Here is a 20,347-nt window from a genome sequence, read left to right on the forward strand (position 1 = left end):
GACAGTTGATCTTTTTTTGTCAAGCTTAAAGGAGGATGGCTTAACAGACATACCCTTGAAGAAGTCACAGAAGACATACGAAAAAACTTACATAGACCCCTAGCAGATAATGGCTTTGTCTGCATCAGGTGTAGGAAAATATGCAGGTCGCAACTGGGTTTGTGTAGCCATGGGGAAGTACATAATTAAGGATGTCATTATATTAGACAAATATTTGAAAACTTCTTTTCAATCTCTTGAGTTCATTCAAACTGTTTACAAAATGTTTGTTATGAAATTGTTACTTTTTTTTTTTTAATGTTAATAGTTGTTAAATTAAATCAAAATAACTTAAATTTGTATTTCTTTATTTCATTCGAATGTGTTTCTTAGTTTTGGAACTTCAAATCATTCTAGTTTTTTGTAGTGACTGAATATTGACTTGGACAAACAAATGTTTTGCATATAGCACAATTTTAATCCATGCTAATAACTTTATTGCTAGTTGTAATAATCACTTGAGTCCAAATGTAACAATGTCTTGTATTGGAAATATGCTAATAAAAACGTGTTGCTTTGGTTGGTGTTTTGGTTCCTATAAGTGAGTGGTCAAGTGAATGCTCAATCATGTGCGAGATGAAATACACTCACAATGTAATCAATTCCATTCAAAGCTGGGTGAGATTTTAGCATCAGTTTCTAAAACAGGTTAGGTCTAGATTATTCTTAATTGAACATTTTTACTTCCCTTGACCTGCATCATTGGTGTGCTTTCTACTTGTGGTTAGAAACATCTCCAGTTTTTTTTTCTCAATAATTAATTGGAGACGCTCTAAAAGTGTTTTAAGAAAGCAGTGTTGTCACATTAAAGTGTAATTATTGCAATTCATTTTCACAAAACCAACAAGTGTTTTATATTTGAAGTGGAGGTAACTTAAACTTAAAATATAAAAAAATATAGCCTAGTGTGTGCCAAACTTGTTAATGTCCTCCTTGCACAGCTCAAGATCACAAATTGTTATGTTTCAAACTAATAAAATATTAAACTATGAGATGGTAACTCAGAACACTGCAGCCCAAACTGCTAGGAACTACTGGAAAATAAACTAAAAGGGAATGCAATTTAAAAACAAAACATTTTATCTTTTAATTTAATGTTCTGTGCTGAAACTTTCAAAAGTAACTTCAATAAACACTTTGTTTACCAGTGTGCTAAATACTAAATCCATCTGTGTACATGTTTTTTTTTTTTTTAATGAAATCTATTAGACAAGCCCACACAATATTGAAGTTTAGATTAGACCATCTCAACATGTTGTATTGATTTTTTATGTGTAAACCTTTTGAACCAGAGCTCTGTGGTCTCGAGATATTAAAGATTATAAATCTACTCTTTAATCCATATTCAAATATGACTTAGCTTGTGAAAAGTTAAGCAAGAAAAACGACTTTTTCTTGACCACTTTCCAATTTAATCTTACTTAAACTAACACACAAGCAAGGTTTAGCTAGTTTGGTAGCAGCGATTTAGATCTCCACTTATATAATTATAATTTGCTAAATAATACACTAAAATACAGAGATGATGAATTTTCACTTGAGATGAAAAATAATTTTATTTTTCAAGTCATATTATATATAAAGACATTAAAAACAAAATATAAATCAGTACCTTTTTTTTCTTATTTTACAAATACAAAATAAAATATAAAAAAAAAGACAACATAAAAACCATTATAAACTAAGATTTAAAAGCAATACTTACTGAGATTAAAAAAAAAAAAATAAATAATGGAGGGATTTCTGTAATATAATGTCACAAACTCAACATTGTTGGTGATGCTAAATAATATGCTCTACAAAATTATAAATAGTTCTATTGAACCCATTTTTTATATTTTCATGAGCGATGCAAAATGAATTGTGAGAAATGCATGCAGAAAAATAGCATATGAAAAAAAAATAAATTAAATTAAGACTCATTAAGACAGTAATAACAACTAGCTGATGCAGAAATAATTTGAACTTCATGGGGCAGGTAGGTCCTGGCCAAGTGAGTTCAACATCACAGTTTGCTTACTCATTGATTTAAATTCACATGGCATAAAATAAATAAAAATGAAATGCATACAACATGCTTGCAATAAGTTCACTGACTTCACAGCCAAAACACAACTTACAGTGGTATAAAATAAGTTTCTTGCCCTACAAATACAGTAGTATTTTTTTTATTATAAATAATTATTTTTAAGTTTAATACCTAATCCAATTTTACATTTTTTATTAATCCCCCTAGTGTCTAAATCTTATATCACATCATTGGAGCCAGTGGCATAGCTAAGGTGGGGGGGGGGGGCAATTTGAAAATCTCACTGGGCCCCCACAAAGAGTGTCCAAAATTAGATTTTACATTAAATATGCCATTATCTCATATCTTGATGTCAAAGGTCAAAATGCAGCGGCCCTTAAATAGATCAAACCCCCTGGACCCCCTAATCCCTAGCTACGCCACTGCTTGGAGATACAAAATCTTTGATTTAATAAACCCAGCCCTAAACCTGGAGATACAAAATCTTTGATTTAATAAACCCAGCCCTAAACCCAGCCCTAAACCCACCCTAAACCCACCCTAAACCCCTAGGTACAGTAAAAAAAATTTATGAAATTTTAAGGAGAAATATAAACAACATATTTCATTTCCTGCAGGAGTCTTATTAGTAAAAACCAAAAATTGCTTAAAACGTAAAGCCTGTCTATGATAGAAGCAGTTGATAGGCTATAACGTTGATAATTAGAGTTAAAATAGATAAAACATCTAAGCAACAAATATATGTGTCCACATATATACCTACTTTAAAAGCAGAAACAGACCTTAATAGATTTATGAAGCTCAAGATTTAAAAATAAGGTCATACTAACATTTGCAAACGATTTTGTGACACTGCTTGAGTATGCTTGATGTATGCAATAAAATAGTACACTGACAATATCAGTACAATTTTATTATATTTTTAGAATTGTCTTCTGATCAATATTTTCATCAAGTTTTACAGTTGTAGCCAACCCTATACATGTTTCAATCTTTTTCTTCTAGTTAATTAAATTCTAAAGTAATAATGTTAAATTAAATCAATTAAATAAATGAATACGTCTTAAAAATGTATTACCATCAAAACTTTTTTCTTCAAGTGTTGGTGGGGGGAAAAAGGGGGGGGGGGGGGGGGGGGATAACCTATGCAAAATGTGCTCATATTCACAATGAATGTATTTTCTTATGACTACCCTGTACAACATTTCAAAACTAATTTCTTCATCCAATACAAGCTGCAGGACAATTTATAAATAAGACAAATAAAATCAATAACATTGTTGTGTCCGTCAATTGGTCAGCTGAGATAATTGTTTATTTCTACTTGGGCACCAAACCTCTGGACACTGGGTACTTTTGTTCATCTGCTCTTCTGGTGCCGGTCTTGACTCTACAGAATTGTGATACAGCAAAATGAATCATAGTACAGCAATGACTTTTCTTTACACATTAAGTCCTAGCAAGGTAGAATGTTACAGGAGACAACAGTCGTTTTTAAAACAATTCCTTTCAAAATAAAATCTTACAGAATGAGAAGATGGCCTTTTTTTTGTGTGTGACAATCAAAAGTTTTTATTTATTTTTGCAATTTTTGTTTCCTTAGAGTGAATAAGGCCAACAGTACAAGAGGACTGCTGATGAATCTTTGTTAAACAAAAATAAAAGTATTGTTACATTATTCATATGTATTGTCTTGAAAAATTTAGTTAAATTTTATTTTTTTTTAATTATAAGGGACTTTTTTTTTTATAGAGTAATCCCAGTCAGGTGTTAGATGGTGAGTTGTGAAACTATATAAAATATCTAATGGGTTTAATTAAATCAGAATCTGATTTAGTTGGAACTAAAAAAATGTGTTCATTCTTAGAATTCAGCATTTAGCCTTGGAGTAAATAAACAAATCATGATTAATTTTCACCATTTGCATAATATCTGATTATTTTGCAAGCATATTATTAAAGTCCTACACACAATGTTTTAATAAAAATATACCTGAGTAGAAAGGAAAATTCCTAAAGAAAAAGAAAAAAGTTGTTCTGCTGGGGAAGTGTTTCAGGGGTGTAGGAAGTTGTATATTTGGAGAAGCTATTGGGCATGTTTGTATTATATAATACATCGTTTTAAATGGATGTGCACTCAACTGAAGGAAGTTGCCTAGAGTCCTATGACATAGTACTGTTGCTGTCCTATGCACTATCAGGAGATATAAGTAATAGATCATGTAAGCCATTGCTTTAACTAATTGAAGTTAATTAGTTTGTCACTGACTAGTTCCAGTGCCTTTCCTGAACCCAGAATGCATGCAAACAGAAAAAGATATGTCACTTAGCCTGATGTACTCTCTGACAAGGATACTAACACACACAGCTGGACTTACCTTGAGGTGGAACTCTTCTTTTTGGATGGTGATTTGGAACTAAACAAACTGTGAATAAAAAGATAATTTTCAAAATGTTTAACATTAACATTAACACATGTATAAATATAATTATTTACTGAAGATAGATAATACTAACATAAAATTCAGTAACTGGAACTCAGAAACTCTTTTACACACATGAAAAATAGAAATGTACAAAGTTCAATTCTTTGTTTTTCTTTTAAATTTACATTCCATTTGCTTTCATAACCAAAAGGCATAACAAACATTGTCATTTTGTTCAAGGGACAAAATGTAAGTTCAACAAAGTGTTCTATAAGATAACAAGAAAGCAATATTTCATAAAAAGTAAAAAAAACAACTTTGCCATTACCTCCCATTTATTTCTATGTCATCTTCATCTTGTAAAGCAGCATCCAGAGCTGCTTGAACACGTGGAGCTACAGTTGGTCCCTCATAGTCACGTGTTGTTCTGTTAGGCATGTCCAGTTCTATATTTATAATGTTTTCAGCCTGTGTAGAATTAGAAAAACTCAGCATAAGAGCCTGTTCAAACTTTCTTACAACAAACAATACAGTGGTTTGACTTTCCTGGGTCTGACTTTTACCCTAGGGCTATATCACGGGTTTTAAAAATTATTACTGTATGGCACTTTAAAAAATTATTGAGAATTTAATGAATGTTTGAAAAGAAACAGCATGTAAAGGTTATAAAGGGAATGGGAAATGGTTATTTAGGGGTTTAAAGTGTTAGGGAATGTCCTGCAATACTATTCATAATAACAAATAGCGGGTACATATATGAAATTAAACATCACATCTCCACATTGATGAAAGTGAACACTGTATCAATACATTGAAGGGGAAAGTGAAAAGTTTGTATATGGTGAACTTGTGTATAAAATGGCTAAACAAGTAAATGATTCAAAGTGAAGTTCTCTTTAAAAGAGAACTGTGAAATCATAGTCCTCCTATTCATGGCTATAATGTAAGAGTGTTTTGTATCTTTTCCTAATTAATGCCAGGTAGGATTGTTTGTAAAAATCAAACAAAATCAACTCTCTACAACTGCAAGTAAATCAAATATTTAGAATTTTTAGATTAAAATTATCACTTGCTCTCTCTCAAAAACTCATTAAAGTAATTAAATAAACAATAAAAAAAAATCTAAAGCAGTACAGAAAGATGGTTACCTTATAACGATAACTACCTCCCATACCGGCAGCTACTCTAGCAAACTCAGAAATGGGTCGTCGATTACCAACTGCAGAAACTGGGCGTTTGGCCATGGTTTCAGCACTTGTGAAAAAAAAAAGTATTTTTAATTCATTTCAATTTGAAATAAACCTTTTTTTTTAACTAGGGCAATCAAAATAACAATTATGTTTAACTTAGAACATTTATCAATAAGAATTAATGTAGCTAACTGAAAAAGAAAAGTAGACAGATTATGTCTTTCTTTCTGTAATTATTTTTCACTTTCTGACAGAATTATTCATTTTGCTCATATATATTTCACTACCCTGTTATTTCTAAAACTTTCATAACTTTTTTGTTTGTTATCAGAAAATGTTATATTTGGTATACAATTAAAGGAACATGGATAATGAAACTTAAAAATTAAAACTTATTGACTATGGATAAGTGCATAATGGGTTGCAGAATGGGGTAATAATCAATGATGATATCGATTGGGAGAGAAAGAGTTATATTTCTGATTCAATAAATTATAAAATAGAAGCTCTATATATCAAACGCAAGCTAAATTAATAATATCCACTGAGAAGTAAGAGCTATAAGATCAAAATAACAAAGTCTACTGACTTCTTATTGGCCAAAGGTTTCAGTTTCCAGGTATCGTCCTCTTCATCAAAGAAAGCTCGGTTCTGTATTTTCACTTTATCCTCTGTTGGGATAAAGTTTTCTATAATCAACATTCTGAAACACACACAAGAGGAGGTTCATTAGATTTTCTGTCTCAAGTTGGAATAACTTAACAGACTTTTAACAATTGGATTGCGGCACAAGAAAAATGCCACTAAGTGCAATACACGAGGGAAAAACATCAAACCTTAAAACAAGAGCATCTATTTTTTTTTAATTTCAGTTTTAAAAGTAGTAAATATTGGCAGCAGCGTAATGAAACATATTTAATACCAACTCAACGGAATTCAATAGAAGACTAAGGACATCAGTCATTATGGTAAATGAAAAAAAAACTTTTTTCCTTAACAAAGATCAGGTTCATTAAGGTCCTGGTAGAGGTGTCAGTCCCTTATCTGAATGAGTGTTTCTTGTATTATTATGGATACCTCTCTCTGGTATCATTGGAATATTACTGTTGCATTGATTAAATATCTTGGTTCACACCAAAGCTTGTTGTTGCACATATCTACTATAGTTACTGCGTAATATGACTACAACATGTAGATTCACAATGTAGAACACTAGTATAACAGACCACAAATAATATTTTATAATATATGTTGGCAATTCCAGCCACACAGAAATAGCTTAAAACATTTCACATAGCACAAAGTTATAATCCAGTGGATTCATCAAATACATAGTTGATAATACTTTCATCTTAAATACAAGACACATCTGTCTTCCACCATATCTCTGGGGTCTACTCTTTACCCATGTGGTCAGCTCTCTAAGCATGTGACCAAAATATCTCATAATTCAATTGTTAACTCTTGTTTTTCTCATGCTGCACCATTATTTGTTTTACTCAGTGTTTCTCAACCAATACGTTACAGTATCAAATGGTGGTGTGACAAGAGGTTTACAATAATGCAGACTAATAAAGACAATATAAATATCCCACTTCTATCAGGACTTGATACTCAAACATTCTTCTCCAACACTAGACATAAAGTAAAAAACAAAACCCCTCAAACTGTCTACTCACTTTAACTTGAGCTCCCTTGTTAGCTCCATCTGAGTTTGCTCTAGCTCCTGCCTCTCTTTAGTGTATTCCTCCTGAAGATCTAGTATATCCTGACGAGTTGCTTGGAGCTTGCCAAACAACTGAAAACATAAAGGCATGACTTGTGTGCATTCATTGAAGAAAATGAAAAGATATGAAATGTAGAGTTCAACACTTATTGAGCTATCTCCCCTTCCATTTCAAAGTGTTCACTAATCATAAATTCCACTTAATTTCATACAACCATCCACAAATCTTATTAAAACTAAAACAGGTCTCAATTTATAAATACAGTAAAGCTGTCAAGGCAACTTTACTATATAATAATAATAATAATAATAATAATAATAATAATCTTTATTATCCGTAAGGAAATTTGTCTTACAATTTGTGCATTACACCAAACAAAAAACATTATAACTATAAGAAACCAAAGTATACATTCACACCAGACTCACTCATAATTTACATGTGACAAAGTTTATACCAGATTGTTCTTATTTAATGATTTGATTGCCAGGGGAACAAAAGAGTGTTTGTGTCTGTTTGTCTTTGCTATTGGTGTCTTGTATCTCTTTTGTGATGGTAAAATCACAAAATCCTGACACAAAGGGTGATTCTTTATTTCGAGGATCTTGTTAGCTTTTTTATAGATGTTTGTCTCAAACAACTGCCCAAATGGGGTTTGTTTTTTGCCAATGATTTTGCCAGCAGCATTTAGGATTCTATTAAGTTTATTTTTATTTTTAATGCTCAGATTGCCATACCAGGCAGTGATATTGAAACTTAAAATATTGCAGATGTGAGCGTGATAAAACATAGCCAATGCCTTTTCGCTAACATTAAACGAGGACAGTTTTCTTAGTAGTCGTAATCTTTGCTGCCCTTTTTTGCTGATATAATCAGTATTTTCATTAAAATTTAGTTTATTGTCTAAGATAGTACCAAGGTATTTAAAGGTTTGCACAATTTCAATAGTCTCTCCAGCTACAGAAACAATATCATTTTCCTTCTTGTCCCTACGAAAATCGATTATCATTTCTTTAGTTTTTTTTACAGCACTTATAAAAGGAAGACATGTCTATTCTAGATAGTCAAGCATTTAGTCAGTTCATTTACAGTATAATCAATAATGAAACAAGAAATTAACGATCATCTAGAAAAAAATCATATTCCTTTAATTTCAAACTCTGAATTTAAGAAAAAAAAAATGCATTAATATAAATTTAGTGAAAGTCTGAAAGCACTACTCACATATCTGCACATTTTTAAAGTATTTTTTAGCTTGGTGAATGTATAAAACTACAAATAAAAGTTCACCTTTTTTAGTTTTTTAGTCTTCACATCTACTTCCTGTTGTAGAGATTGGTAGGTCTCTCTAAACTCCACAGCTGTTTCTTCTTTCTCTTCCAACTTCTGCTGCATTTCACGCTCTTTACGCTGGGAATTAGATTAAAAAAAAATAGATAAAGTGGGGAAAAAAAAAATTAAAGATCTACAAATTGGATAAAAAATGTTTTGTAATCTATGCATTAAAAAAAAAATTAAATAAGGATATTTTTAAAATGTTCATTCATTTTTTTAAAAATTAACTTTCACATGACTGTTTTTTTTCATTGGCGGTCATCTGAAATAGGAAGAAACAGTTCATGATTAAAAAAAAAATTAAATGAATAAAAACTCCAACCTGCTGCTCTGCTATTTCTCTCCTCCTTTGTTCAAGAGCTCTCTGTTGTTCATTAGTATGATCTACAATAGTTTTACCGCCAACAAGCAGTTTGCTCTCCATTGCCTTAAAAAAATAATAGGGAAATTGCATCCTTGATATACAAAAAGACTTTCTTTTGAACTATATTTACACTACAATATATAGGTATTTTTTTAAATGTCAAAATATAACAAATAACGTCTGTATTTTATAAGATACGATTAAATACAATGTTCTGAAACATTTTGTTCACCTTGATTTTAGTAGCCAACAAATCTCTCTGTTCACGTTCCTGCTGCATTCTATTTTCTTTCTCTGTTAATTCTGACAAGAGTTTTTCCTTTTCCTAAGTCATTAAAAGCAAAACTAAAATGAAATGCCATCAAATAGACTAACAAAAAGGTGAAGACAAAGTTCATTTACCAACATGTAAAAAGACAAACTGTTATCTATAAATGATTCTATCACACATAATTACATTACTCTAAGTTACGGGGAAAAATTAAGGTAATTTGAAAGATTAAGCAATATGGTTTATCATATTTCTTGATTTGTGTTGATTTGGAATGGAAATCAGCTAAATTTCCCACAAGTTAATTCATAATTCTTTGTAATGTGATAAATGGCCAAAGTAAAAGAATCTAATGTTGGTCAATTTGTGAAGCCAAATGTGAAGTTTATTAACAAGTTGGTAACATTGAGAAAACTTCAAACCTTTAATTTTGTTCTTAAAGCATTAGAATGGTTGCAGTGTCATATAATGTTAGGCTAATTTATAACATTATATCCAATAACTATTAACAAACACCTTCAAAAAGAAAGATCTTGCTATCAATTTATTTATTGAGATTTGGTTGGACTGATTTTTCTACTGCTGATAGAAAATGAGACGAACATACATAAAGTCATTGCCTCCAGACTTTTACTATACACATGAAACTTGTATTTAATAGCTTTACATCTATCCATCATCTTCAAACTTAAATGTTATGTTTTGTTGAATAGCATGTCAAATGAAATAACACTAACAGTCCTACACAACCTAAATAACACAATTTTAATAGATAAGTATTAATTTGTTACTTCAAGAAATGTTTCTTTCTAATTATTCACTTTTACTTTTAACAAAAATACATCTTGACCATTCTGAATCATAAATCCAACCATTAATAGGAAATATCTTACTTCTGCAATAAGCGACTGGTTCCCTAAAATAGCTTCCTTTTCTTGGTCTAGTTTAGCTTGCTGTTCTCTAAGGTAGGCATCAGCTTCATTTTCATTAGACTCGTCTTCCCCTTCATCTTCATCCTCATCCCCTTCAGTTACCTGACCTAGACAAAATAGGAAAGTTGAAGCTTTTAATTGACTATAAAAGAAATTAACATCTAGGTTGTTTCTCATAAAAGTGATTAATTTTTTAATGAACGAGTCAGAGTAAGGAAACCGTGTCAAGAAATGACAGAAACCAATGTAATGCAAACAAAAAATTATGTTTTACTGTTTTACCAAATATAAAAATGAAATACAAATTTGTAAGAAATAAAATGATCAACCAACCATCTCTATTTTTACGTGACCTCCTTTTCTTTTTCTTCTTCGGTCCACCTTTAGACTCCAGCTGTGACTTTAACCTGATAAGAATATAAGTTTTAGAAACTGAAGAATCAGAGCTTAACTTACAAATGCTTTGAATCTACTTTGCAAAGAACATAGGAAAGACAAATATAAAGAAAACAAAAACCAGAAATAATTCCTACCTCATAATCTCTTCCTGAAACTCTCTAAGAAGAGCATCTTTTGGATCTTCATTGATGACAGGCTTATTCTGAATGTTCTTGGCTCGATTGGCATATCTACATGAAATATAGCAATCGAGAGATTAGAAATGTAATACAAATTTTATTAACATGGATATACTGGGCAGATGAGATTAAGTCAAGGCAGTTGTCTTTAAGCTGGCTCCATAGTACACAAGAGAGAACCCTTCTGAATTTGATTTGAACATTTTAGAGAACCATTACAGGGGAAGAGAAAGTCTGGGAAACAAAAGCAAATATGGAAGAGATCAGAACAGTAAGCAAAAATGGCAGGATTGGCATGGACCCAGTCTGAGGTGAGAGAAGCTCAGAACACAGTCTGATGGCAAAGTATTGTTGTAGCTCTATGCTCCACTGAGAGTCAAAAGGATTAAGTCAATCAAAGAATCTTTGCTTATCTTTAACAAGTATGATAAAATGAAAAATATTCTCAAGAAAAAATGTCTTTATGGCCTCAGAGATACTCCAAGATCGTTACACCCAGGACATTTGGTTTAGTAACTTAGCACTCTACCACTTTGACTTTCACATAGCATTGACTAAAATTGAAGAAACAATAAAGAAGACATTGATGTAAACCTACTGTTCCTATCCCTCCAATGGGTAGCTTCCCTTTTTCTTTTCGTACTAACCATGTGCTGACCAGTCAAATGATATTTTATATTGTTTTTGCATGGGTGTGTGAATAATTCATACAGATACAAATGGAATGAGGCTGTATTCAGAGAAAGAATGGTGACTGGATAATTAACAAGTTCCTCAAAAACATAAACGTAGCAATAACATTTTAAAAGATGTATTTACCTGAGTGTTGTTATTGTTTCATCATAGTTATAGCTGGCTGGACCAATGTTAGCTACCATTACTGTTCTTGCATTACCTCCTAATGAGTCTGAAACAGAACATAAACATATTCTAATTAAACCCAGAACTAACAAATAACAAACACCCATATTTCCAATATAGCATATGTCCGATTACATGACTTAAGAGAGAAGAAATCACTATTTCCATGAAAATACCTTGTAACAGTCTGGTCAGCTTAGAGTCTCTGTATGGAATGTGGGTACTCTTCCCATCCACCAAGGCAGAGATGACATTACCGAGAGTGGACAGTGACAAATTGATTTTTGTTGCTTCTTTTAACCTTTCACCCTGAAATCAAATCAAATCATTACAATAAAATTTAACAGAACTATTTTTTATTTACTGGTTTTATTTAGCTTGATATTTGTAATAACTCATACTTTATGATATAGTTATCTTTTAAAGTACTCAACAAAGATTTCACCTCAATAAAAACAAGTAAAATATTAGGAAGAAATGATATTCACTTTGAAGAAGGCATAAAATAATTTCTATTTCTGCTTTACATTTGGAGAAAGAGTTTTGAAAAAGGTATGTGAAAGTTCCTTTTGAAATGGAAATATAACAAAAATCAAAAGTCAGTGACGTAATAATAATAGAAGCTATGACGAAGAGACTCACTGTAGCTCCAGTTTTACTCTGTCTCTCACTGCCAGCGAGATCAACCATATTGAGTTTACCTACACGTATATGGTTCTCACCATCAGCTCCTTCCTACAAGAGAAAACAAGCAGAATACAATCTCTAGTAGAGCTAGAGTAAAAAGTGAGAAATAGTTTCAAAAAAGTCTAAGCATTATGTATGGTTACAACTCAATAAATTTATCTTACAAATCAATCAACATCAGTTAAAAAAATGAATTGTACTACATTTGTTATTATGACTTTGCATAGATACAGGCTGATAAGTTTATAGTGACCAGCATGTTACAAATTAGAGAAAATGGTGAATTAGATACAGTTCGTGCTCTGGTCAGCACTAATCAATCTTGACAAGATAATTCTGAAGATGCCAAATATATCACTAAAGGAGATTATTTTAAAATATGATTTTGTTTTTGGTCAATTTATTTAAGGTCAAACTCAGCCTATAATTATGTATGATCAAACAACAGCATACCTCACTACATTCAACAGTTACAATAAATATAGCATGAGATCTGGAGCTGTGAAGGTTCATGTTGGTAGCACTGTTGGGACAAAACACAATTTTGTTAGGATAACACATTTCTCTAAATGAGAAAAACTTAATTATAAAGTACCATCAGCATGAAACAATGATTGCAACTCTACATTTACCCAACAGATCTGTTGTTGTTGCCCACATTCATCACATGTTCTATTTCTTTCACACTCTTTGTTACAAATGAGGACAAATCCTGGAGAGAAGTGGAAGAAAAATAAAATAAAATATTGACATGAGTGATCATGTGCATGGGTTAGAATAAAATTAAGTCGATTAGGGATTAAAAATAAATGAAGGCAGACTAGAAAGAATTCTTACAGGAATCACCTAAATATAAATACATATTTATGTAAAGAAAGTAATTAAGAGTAAAGTTCCCCTTACAGACCTTGCAATCTATGGGACAGATGTTGTAAAGGTTATCTGTTTCTGTAGACCATGGTTAATGAGGGTGTAAATTGGCCAGCACAATGACCAACTGCCTTTACTTTTCCCCAACTTATGTCAGGTACCCATAAGAACTGGATGGACTCAGAGATGCCCTAAAGATCCCAAAATTAAAATCCCGTTTTCACTAGGATTCGAACCCAAATCCCCCCAGTTCAGAAGCCAAGCACTTTAACACTGCCACTGTGCCCATATATATATATATATATATATATATACAAAGATATGTACCACACACAGGATTGTATAAAAAGTATGGCATATGCCTTACAGAATGCTAAAAAAAAACCCCTTACATTATAAGAATTTATAATAATTATAATTATCAAATATTCTTATCAATGTTTTTAAAGTTTTATCTGATATATAAGTTCACTCTGCAGGTGATGTTGAATTCACTAGTTTTTTTACCAAGATATTGAAAGGATGATAACAGGGTGAAGAAGGCTAGGTAGCGTTACAAAACAACAAAAAAAAAATAATAATAAAATATAAAAAAACAACAACACCCTTATTCCCAACAAAAGTCAGATTCCCTTTCACTGACTCTTGTCCAGGACACTAATATACACTAAGACCTAAATCCAAATTAAGGTAACAAAATCTGTTCTGACCTTGACATAAACCCCTGTATCTGTTCTCTCTTTCAACTCTAATCGTTTAGTTTGGTCCTTAGACAACAAGTCTCTAATTTCTTCCTGCAAGTTTACAGACATAAAAAAAATGTGACACTTAAATTCTAGACATTCAGTAACAGGAACAAATAATGTGGAATTAATAAAACTAAATAAGCGACACACAAAAAGGTTCTCAATAAATGTGAAGTGAAGAAAATGGGAACTAGAATACAACTAATAATTATAACTAAATAAAGGTAAAAATGTTTTAACATTCCATGTCCTAAAATTTGAGAACCACATTTAAAAATCTTTTTTCTTTGGTTGAAAAAAAAAGAACAGTGACATAAGTTTATACGTAATTAATCAATCAAAAACTAAATAAGACATTCATAAACTATGCTGAATCAGACTACCCAAAAAGCAATAATGTCAACAATTTATGAACATATAATAATAAGATAAGAATCAAAGAGATTTGAGATCTGGATGAGTGGCAGCCAAGCATCATTGAAAGAGAAATAGCTTACTAGATCTGATTGCACTCACTACTATTGGAATGGCACTAAAATCTGTACATCAATATTGATTGAAGATTTTCAGAAACTTAGTACTGATATACTTCTGACTGTTCCCATTTTAAAAGGTGTCTACATTTTCTCACCTCTCCTATTATTAGAACCACTCTAGAATTAAATCTAGAATCTTGACTGACCTGATAGATTTCTAAGTATGAGGCTCTGACAAGGTACTGCTGGTTCTGAGACTGAGAAATATGCTGAAATATTTGCTCAAAAGAATTAGGGATCACACCCCACTCCTCTCTACTGGTTTTCAGACCTGCAAAAAAGCAACATAAGTCAAACACAATGCACTTTGATGATTTTTATTTCATCAGACATATGTGTACTTTAAATAATAGAGCAAAAGTAGAAAGAAAAACTTTTTTTCTCCATAAAATTGTTCCTTTTTTTTTTTTTTTTAAACTAACCTTGGTTAACATATTCAATAATAGCTCTGTAAGTACATAAAGTTATAAACATATATCTCTTATGACAGTGGCATAGATACTACTTTATACTTTGCAAGACTCCATTTTTAAACAGTAAAACCAATGTTTCCAGGACTCTTCTACAATTTACAAATTAATTAAAGCCACTTGGTTGAAAGAAAACAAGTTACCTTGCATAGTGTGTGTTTTCCCTGTGCCAGTTTGTCCATAAGCAAATATTGTTCCATTAAAACCTTGCAACACAGAGTCAACCAAGGCATAAAAGGTCTCATCATACAAGTCACGCTGCTTGGAGCTTTAGGGGGAAAAAAATACAACAAACAATTTCATTAATGACAGCTTGTGAATTTCATTGTATTATGCTGCAGATTAAACAATTTTTAAAACTCTATTTTATAAAATGTCCTTATTCCAAGGGTGTATTTTGTGTGTTTTTTTATTGAATGGAACCAGATGTATACATCTGTGTCTCTGTGTGGCCTTTAATTAAATATTATAGTAAATATTATAGTAAGTACAACAGAGGCCATAAGAATACAATTCATGCCTGGAATTAATTTTCAAATTGACAGCTTTATATTTTTAAAATTCAGTACTGGTGGTATGACCCCACCCCCAACACAGTGGATCATAATACATTTAAGAGTTATAAGCAGTGTTTTTTTTTGTAAAGAAATAGGTGCCGGTACTCAGTGATGGATTGCCTTAACTACTAATAAATTAATAATAAACGTTCATATACAAGAAAAGTAATAATTTTTTCCCCACATCGCAAAAGTACTGGTGCGTACCGTCACAAAAAAGTGTATTGTCGGCTTTGATGGGCCATTTAGCAATCTTTATACTTTAGTAAAATTTTTACAAAAGAATGTGTTTGAATATTGTAAAGAAGAAAAATCTACAGTGTAAACAAAAATAGATTCTAAAGCACTAAATTTTCTTAGATAATAGTAGTTTAAAATTTTCAAAAGAAAATATGACAGTTGTAACTGTATAAAACTATTAAGAACCATTGGAATATTGGCACTGGAATTGATAAACTCTACTTCTCTAGCCCTATCTTTGGATCTTAAAAAAGATTCTAACTTTTTAAAAACTTTATTTGTGTGGGCTCAATTAAATGTTATTGCTATAACTTGTTATTCCTAGACAATTTGTTCAACAATGAAATGCTCTACTTACTTCCAGTCATACACTGAGTCAAATGTAAACTTTTTGGGTGGTTCTGTATTACCTGCCTTTGGATTTTTCACCTCAATCACACCTTTTTTGACATCCATTTCTACAACCCTGTTGCATTGAAATAGAATAATGTAAAATAATATTTTAAACATTAACCAATAATAAGGTTTCAATTAATTGTTTAGCTATCCAAAAAGTATCAAAAGTCAAAACAATTAAAACTTCAAAAGATGAGTTTAATTTAACAGTGACTTTCAGTAAGTATGACCAAATATACAATTAATATAGCTGCCTGGTGGAGTGGTATGCACTCTCCTTGTTGGTCATAGGTTCTAATCTTGCTCGCTGACATCTTCTGGGTGGTTTGGGAACATCCAAATCATGTTAAACAATAATCAAACAATATATATGTGATTGATCTTTTATATCATTCTTCAGTACAGCATTGTTTACATAGAATTGGAACATCAACAGTACATACAATGTTTGTTAAAAACAATACATACAATGTTCAACTGAAGTAATTATCAAAGTGAACATAGATTTCTTAAGTAAATGCAATAGAACCTGAATACATCTTTTGTAATGCCAGGATGGATGAAAACTTTCAATTGTATTCTAGTTAACAAGCAGTCTAATTTAAGAGTTACTTTTTTAGCCAAAATGTTTATTTATATTTGAAATGTTGGGTAATGTATTTAGCTGTATATAGTAATTAGATCTAGATGTAGACATAAAAAGGAGAGATTTTGTTAAAAATGTGTTTGAAAAGATAATTCTGAATTTCCAGAATTTCTGTTCAAAAGAAAAAACATCTTTTCAATAATTGGATAGCAAGGGCTAACATGGTATACATTTTAATATAGAAATAAAAATAAATACATCCTACCGTGAATGCCCTTCTGCTATTTCTTTCTCGTTCAGTGGTCGACATCTTACAACCACTTTTACTGATTCTGATTTGCTAGACTTGGACTATGAAGTACAAATATTAAAAATTATTTGTGTTGTCAAATTAAAACTTTTAAAGGTAAAATAACCAAGAACAATTATTTTAAGGAAAAACAACACAAACTTAGACTATAGGCATAATTTTTTTATAAATATAATAAAAAAAGTTTTTTGTACCATTTTAAAAGAAGTGGAACTTGTTTCTGAAAAATATCAGCATTATATTTAACAAAACAAATCCATAAGTATGTCCAAGATCATGAGATTTTACAAATCTGAGAATACAGAACAAATATTTTATTTAAAAAACAAAAAGGATAATTTTCTATATATTAAAATGCAAATAAAATTAATAAATTATATTACATGCTCATCCTAAAAGTCTATCTATAGACTTAGTACTAGATACTTGTATAAATTGATCTAAAAGCATTGGATAACCAACTCGATAAAAAAAGTAACATTTTCATCTAAGCTTTTCCCTGTCCCAAGAAGTAAATAGATTGACTGATTCGAACAAACTGGTCAGTGTAAGGCTAGTCGAGACTACGTGTAGTCGGTCATGACAAGACAACCAAGCGATAGCGTTTGTTGAGTGGTCTGGCGGGAAAATACACACTGATGTGGTTAGTCAAGCATGTAAATCTACTTTTAATACAAATTTTTTTCTTTGCATACAAGATCCTAGATCTAACTGCATAGACGAAGATATATTTCTTTTAAGAGAATGTAAACTTTGCTGTATGGTCTCCCATTATACAGAAGTCAATAGATTAAATTAAACGTATTTGTTACGTCACATAGAAACCGGGTGAAAGTCTGACTGTTTTGGATGCGCAGGAAAATTACGCTAGAAAAATATCAATTACTAAGTTATTATTGAAAAAAAAAAATAATAATAATATATTCATCATCTGTAAATCAAAACATACAATATATCAAAAATTGTCAAAACCATCGGAGTTTCCCTTTAACTTACTTTAAGTATCTCGTCTAGCTAGATCTAGATGTCTCTCACTCGCTAGACAGTCAAATCAATCTTTTAGTTTTTAGTCTAGTACTTCTACTAGACTAGATCTAATCAATCTAATCTAGATGATCTCATCTACTAGTCAAACTCAACTTAGACTAAGTTGTCACTCAAGTGACTAGTCTAGACTCTACTCTAGTAGATCAAGATCTAATTCTTAATTTCTAAATTCTAATAAAATAATAGAATAAAGAATCTAGATCTTAGGCCTTAGACTAGTCTATTACTAAGACGACTAAGTAATAATTTAAATAAGTCCAGAGTCTAGTGACTCTAGTCAAGTCTACTGTCCAGTGACACTCTGAACTCTGTGAGTTGAGTGTGTCACACTGACTGACTGACACTCGGACAGTAGTTCAGAAGTCACTGAGTAGACTCAGTAGTCTGAGTAGTAGTGAGTAGATATTTTTTTATAATCTAAAATCTAATATACTAGAATTTACTAGATCTAAATGATTAAATTTAAATCTATCTTTATAAAACTTTATTCTCTTAGTCTTTACTTAGACTTAGTCTAGTCTCTAGACTACTCTAGACTAGACTCACTCACTCAGTCACTCAGTCTAGAGTGAGAGTCTAGATTCTAGATTACTCTACTTCTAGAATCTAGACTCTAACTCTAGATCTAGATTGTAGATAGACCTCCTTATCAAGAGGTCCATGGATCAATGTAGATCTATAGTTTCGATGTAAATATAGACATAGAAATTTCTGAAACCCTTGATCTAGTCTAGATAGATCTATCATTATCATTTAAGTTACCGTAATACAGTGAACAGATAAACAAAACAAGTTTTTCTTTTACTCAATGGAACTCAAGAATTTGATGTCATTTCCTGTTATATATATTTTAGTTGCTCCGTCCAATAAAGATTTAGCATATAACACAAACATATATATATTGCTATGTCTAATAAGCTCACTTATCTAAATATTTTTTATACTGCATTTAGAATTAGTCTTGCACCTTTCATTCAACAAAACATCTTTTGTATCAACAATTTACCGAGCACAATAAATACACAGCATACACACTTAGACAGTCGTAATTAGACATCATCATCATCAAACTCCTTTTGGGTAAGGGCTTGAGAGGCTCAAATCCTCCCTTGCAAAAGCCCTGGACAGATACCCTGCTGTTTTGCGTAGTACTGCAAAGGCCTACCACCATACAGGTCGAGAATTTTTGGTTTCCCAGACATGTTGAGACGAAGATCAGCAAGTCTGGAGCAGACAAATAGAATATGAGACGCAGTTTCATCTTCTTTCCCGCAGCGGGGGGGGGGGGGGGGGGGCACCGTGAGTCAAAATTTGATCATAGCCGTGAGAAATATATGCCCACTTATGTGTGTGTGTGTGTGAATGCAGTGGCCACTTCCATAATGTTAATAAATGCTTCTTGGATGTCAAAGATCTCATTTTAAAACGAAATTTAATTCAGTGATAATTGTACATTGCTTTTTTTAACAGACTTGTTTCATAAATTCTATTAGGTTAACTTACATGTGGGCATAGGCGTAGCCAGGATTTTTTCGGTGGGGGATTTTTGCAACCCAGCCTCACCCCCAGCTACGTCCATGCATGTGGCCACCTAATTCCTAATGTCCATTAGACATCGTTGAAAAAAAAACACCACATTGGATGTTCATAAATCAGAAAAAAATTAATTCAGCAATATTAGCTAACCAAGGGGTCTACCGAATCCTGGAAAACATGTCAAGGGGTCTACGAGCCAAAAAAGTCTGGGAACCACTGATCTATGGCCTTGTTTTGGGGCGATATAAGTATTTTGAACTTATTTTTCAAGAACTTCTTTAAATACTTGATAATCCTATATTTATCACATTTTACCATCACAAAGAATATATAAGAAACCTATCACAAAAACAAATGGACACAAGAACTCTTTTATTCCTTTCGCAATTAAATCGTTGAACACTATTTAACTAACTGTTGTAAAGTGTGCATGTAATGTTAAAGAAAAACTGGTGTATGAGCATATATCGTGTGTGCTATTGTACACATGTTTGATTTAGTTATGTATTTTTTTGTTTGCAATGCATAATTGTAAAATAAATTTCCTCAGGGATAATAAAGATTATTATTATTATTATTTAAGAAATTTTCAGCGAACACTGCCAAAATTGGGCA

At 31.5% G+C, this 20,347-nt stretch overlaps 1 protein-coding gene across 1 annotated transcript; it reads right to left on the minus strand.

Annotated features, from left to right (window-relative positions):
* Positions 1 to 1,562: 1,562 nt before the first annotated feature.
* On the minus strand, positions 1,563 to 19,075 carry LOC106054389 (kinesin-like protein KIF3B). Its single transcript, XM_056045376.1, has 24 exons — positions 18,959 to 19,075; positions 17,344 to 17,441; positions 17,105 to 17,190; positions 16,216 to 16,323; positions 15,204 to 15,328; positions 14,737 to 14,861; positions 14,019 to 14,102; positions 13,071 to 13,150; positions 12,892 to 12,961; positions 12,394 to 12,486; positions 11,928 to 12,060; positions 11,710 to 11,797; positions 10,846 to 10,941; positions 10,646 to 10,719; positions 10,274 to 10,419; positions 9,342 to 9,434; positions 9,068 to 9,172; positions 8,701 to 8,820; positions 7,363 to 7,481; positions 6,273 to 6,386; positions 5,642 to 5,747; positions 4,822 to 4,961; positions 4,446 to 4,493; positions 1,563 to 3,458 (listed from the first exon to the last, which is right to left on the minus strand). The coding sequence occupies exons 2-24, from the start codon at positions 17,344 to 17,346 to the stop codon at positions 3,389 to 3,391; spliced, it is 2,226 nt and encodes a 741-aa protein (XP_055901351.1). The 5' UTR covers positions 17,347 to 17,441; positions 18,959 to 19,075; the 3' UTR covers positions 1,563 to 3,388.
* Between the last annotated feature and the right edge of the window lie 1,272 nt (positions 19,076 to 20,347).

This window comes from Biomphalaria glabrata, chromosome 10 (genome assembly GCF_947242115.1).
Source record: "Biomphalaria glabrata chromosome 10, xgBioGlab47.1, whole genome shotgun sequence".
Taxonomy (NCBI): Eukaryota; Metazoa; Mollusca; class Gastropoda; family Planorbidae; genus Biomphalaria; species Biomphalaria glabrata.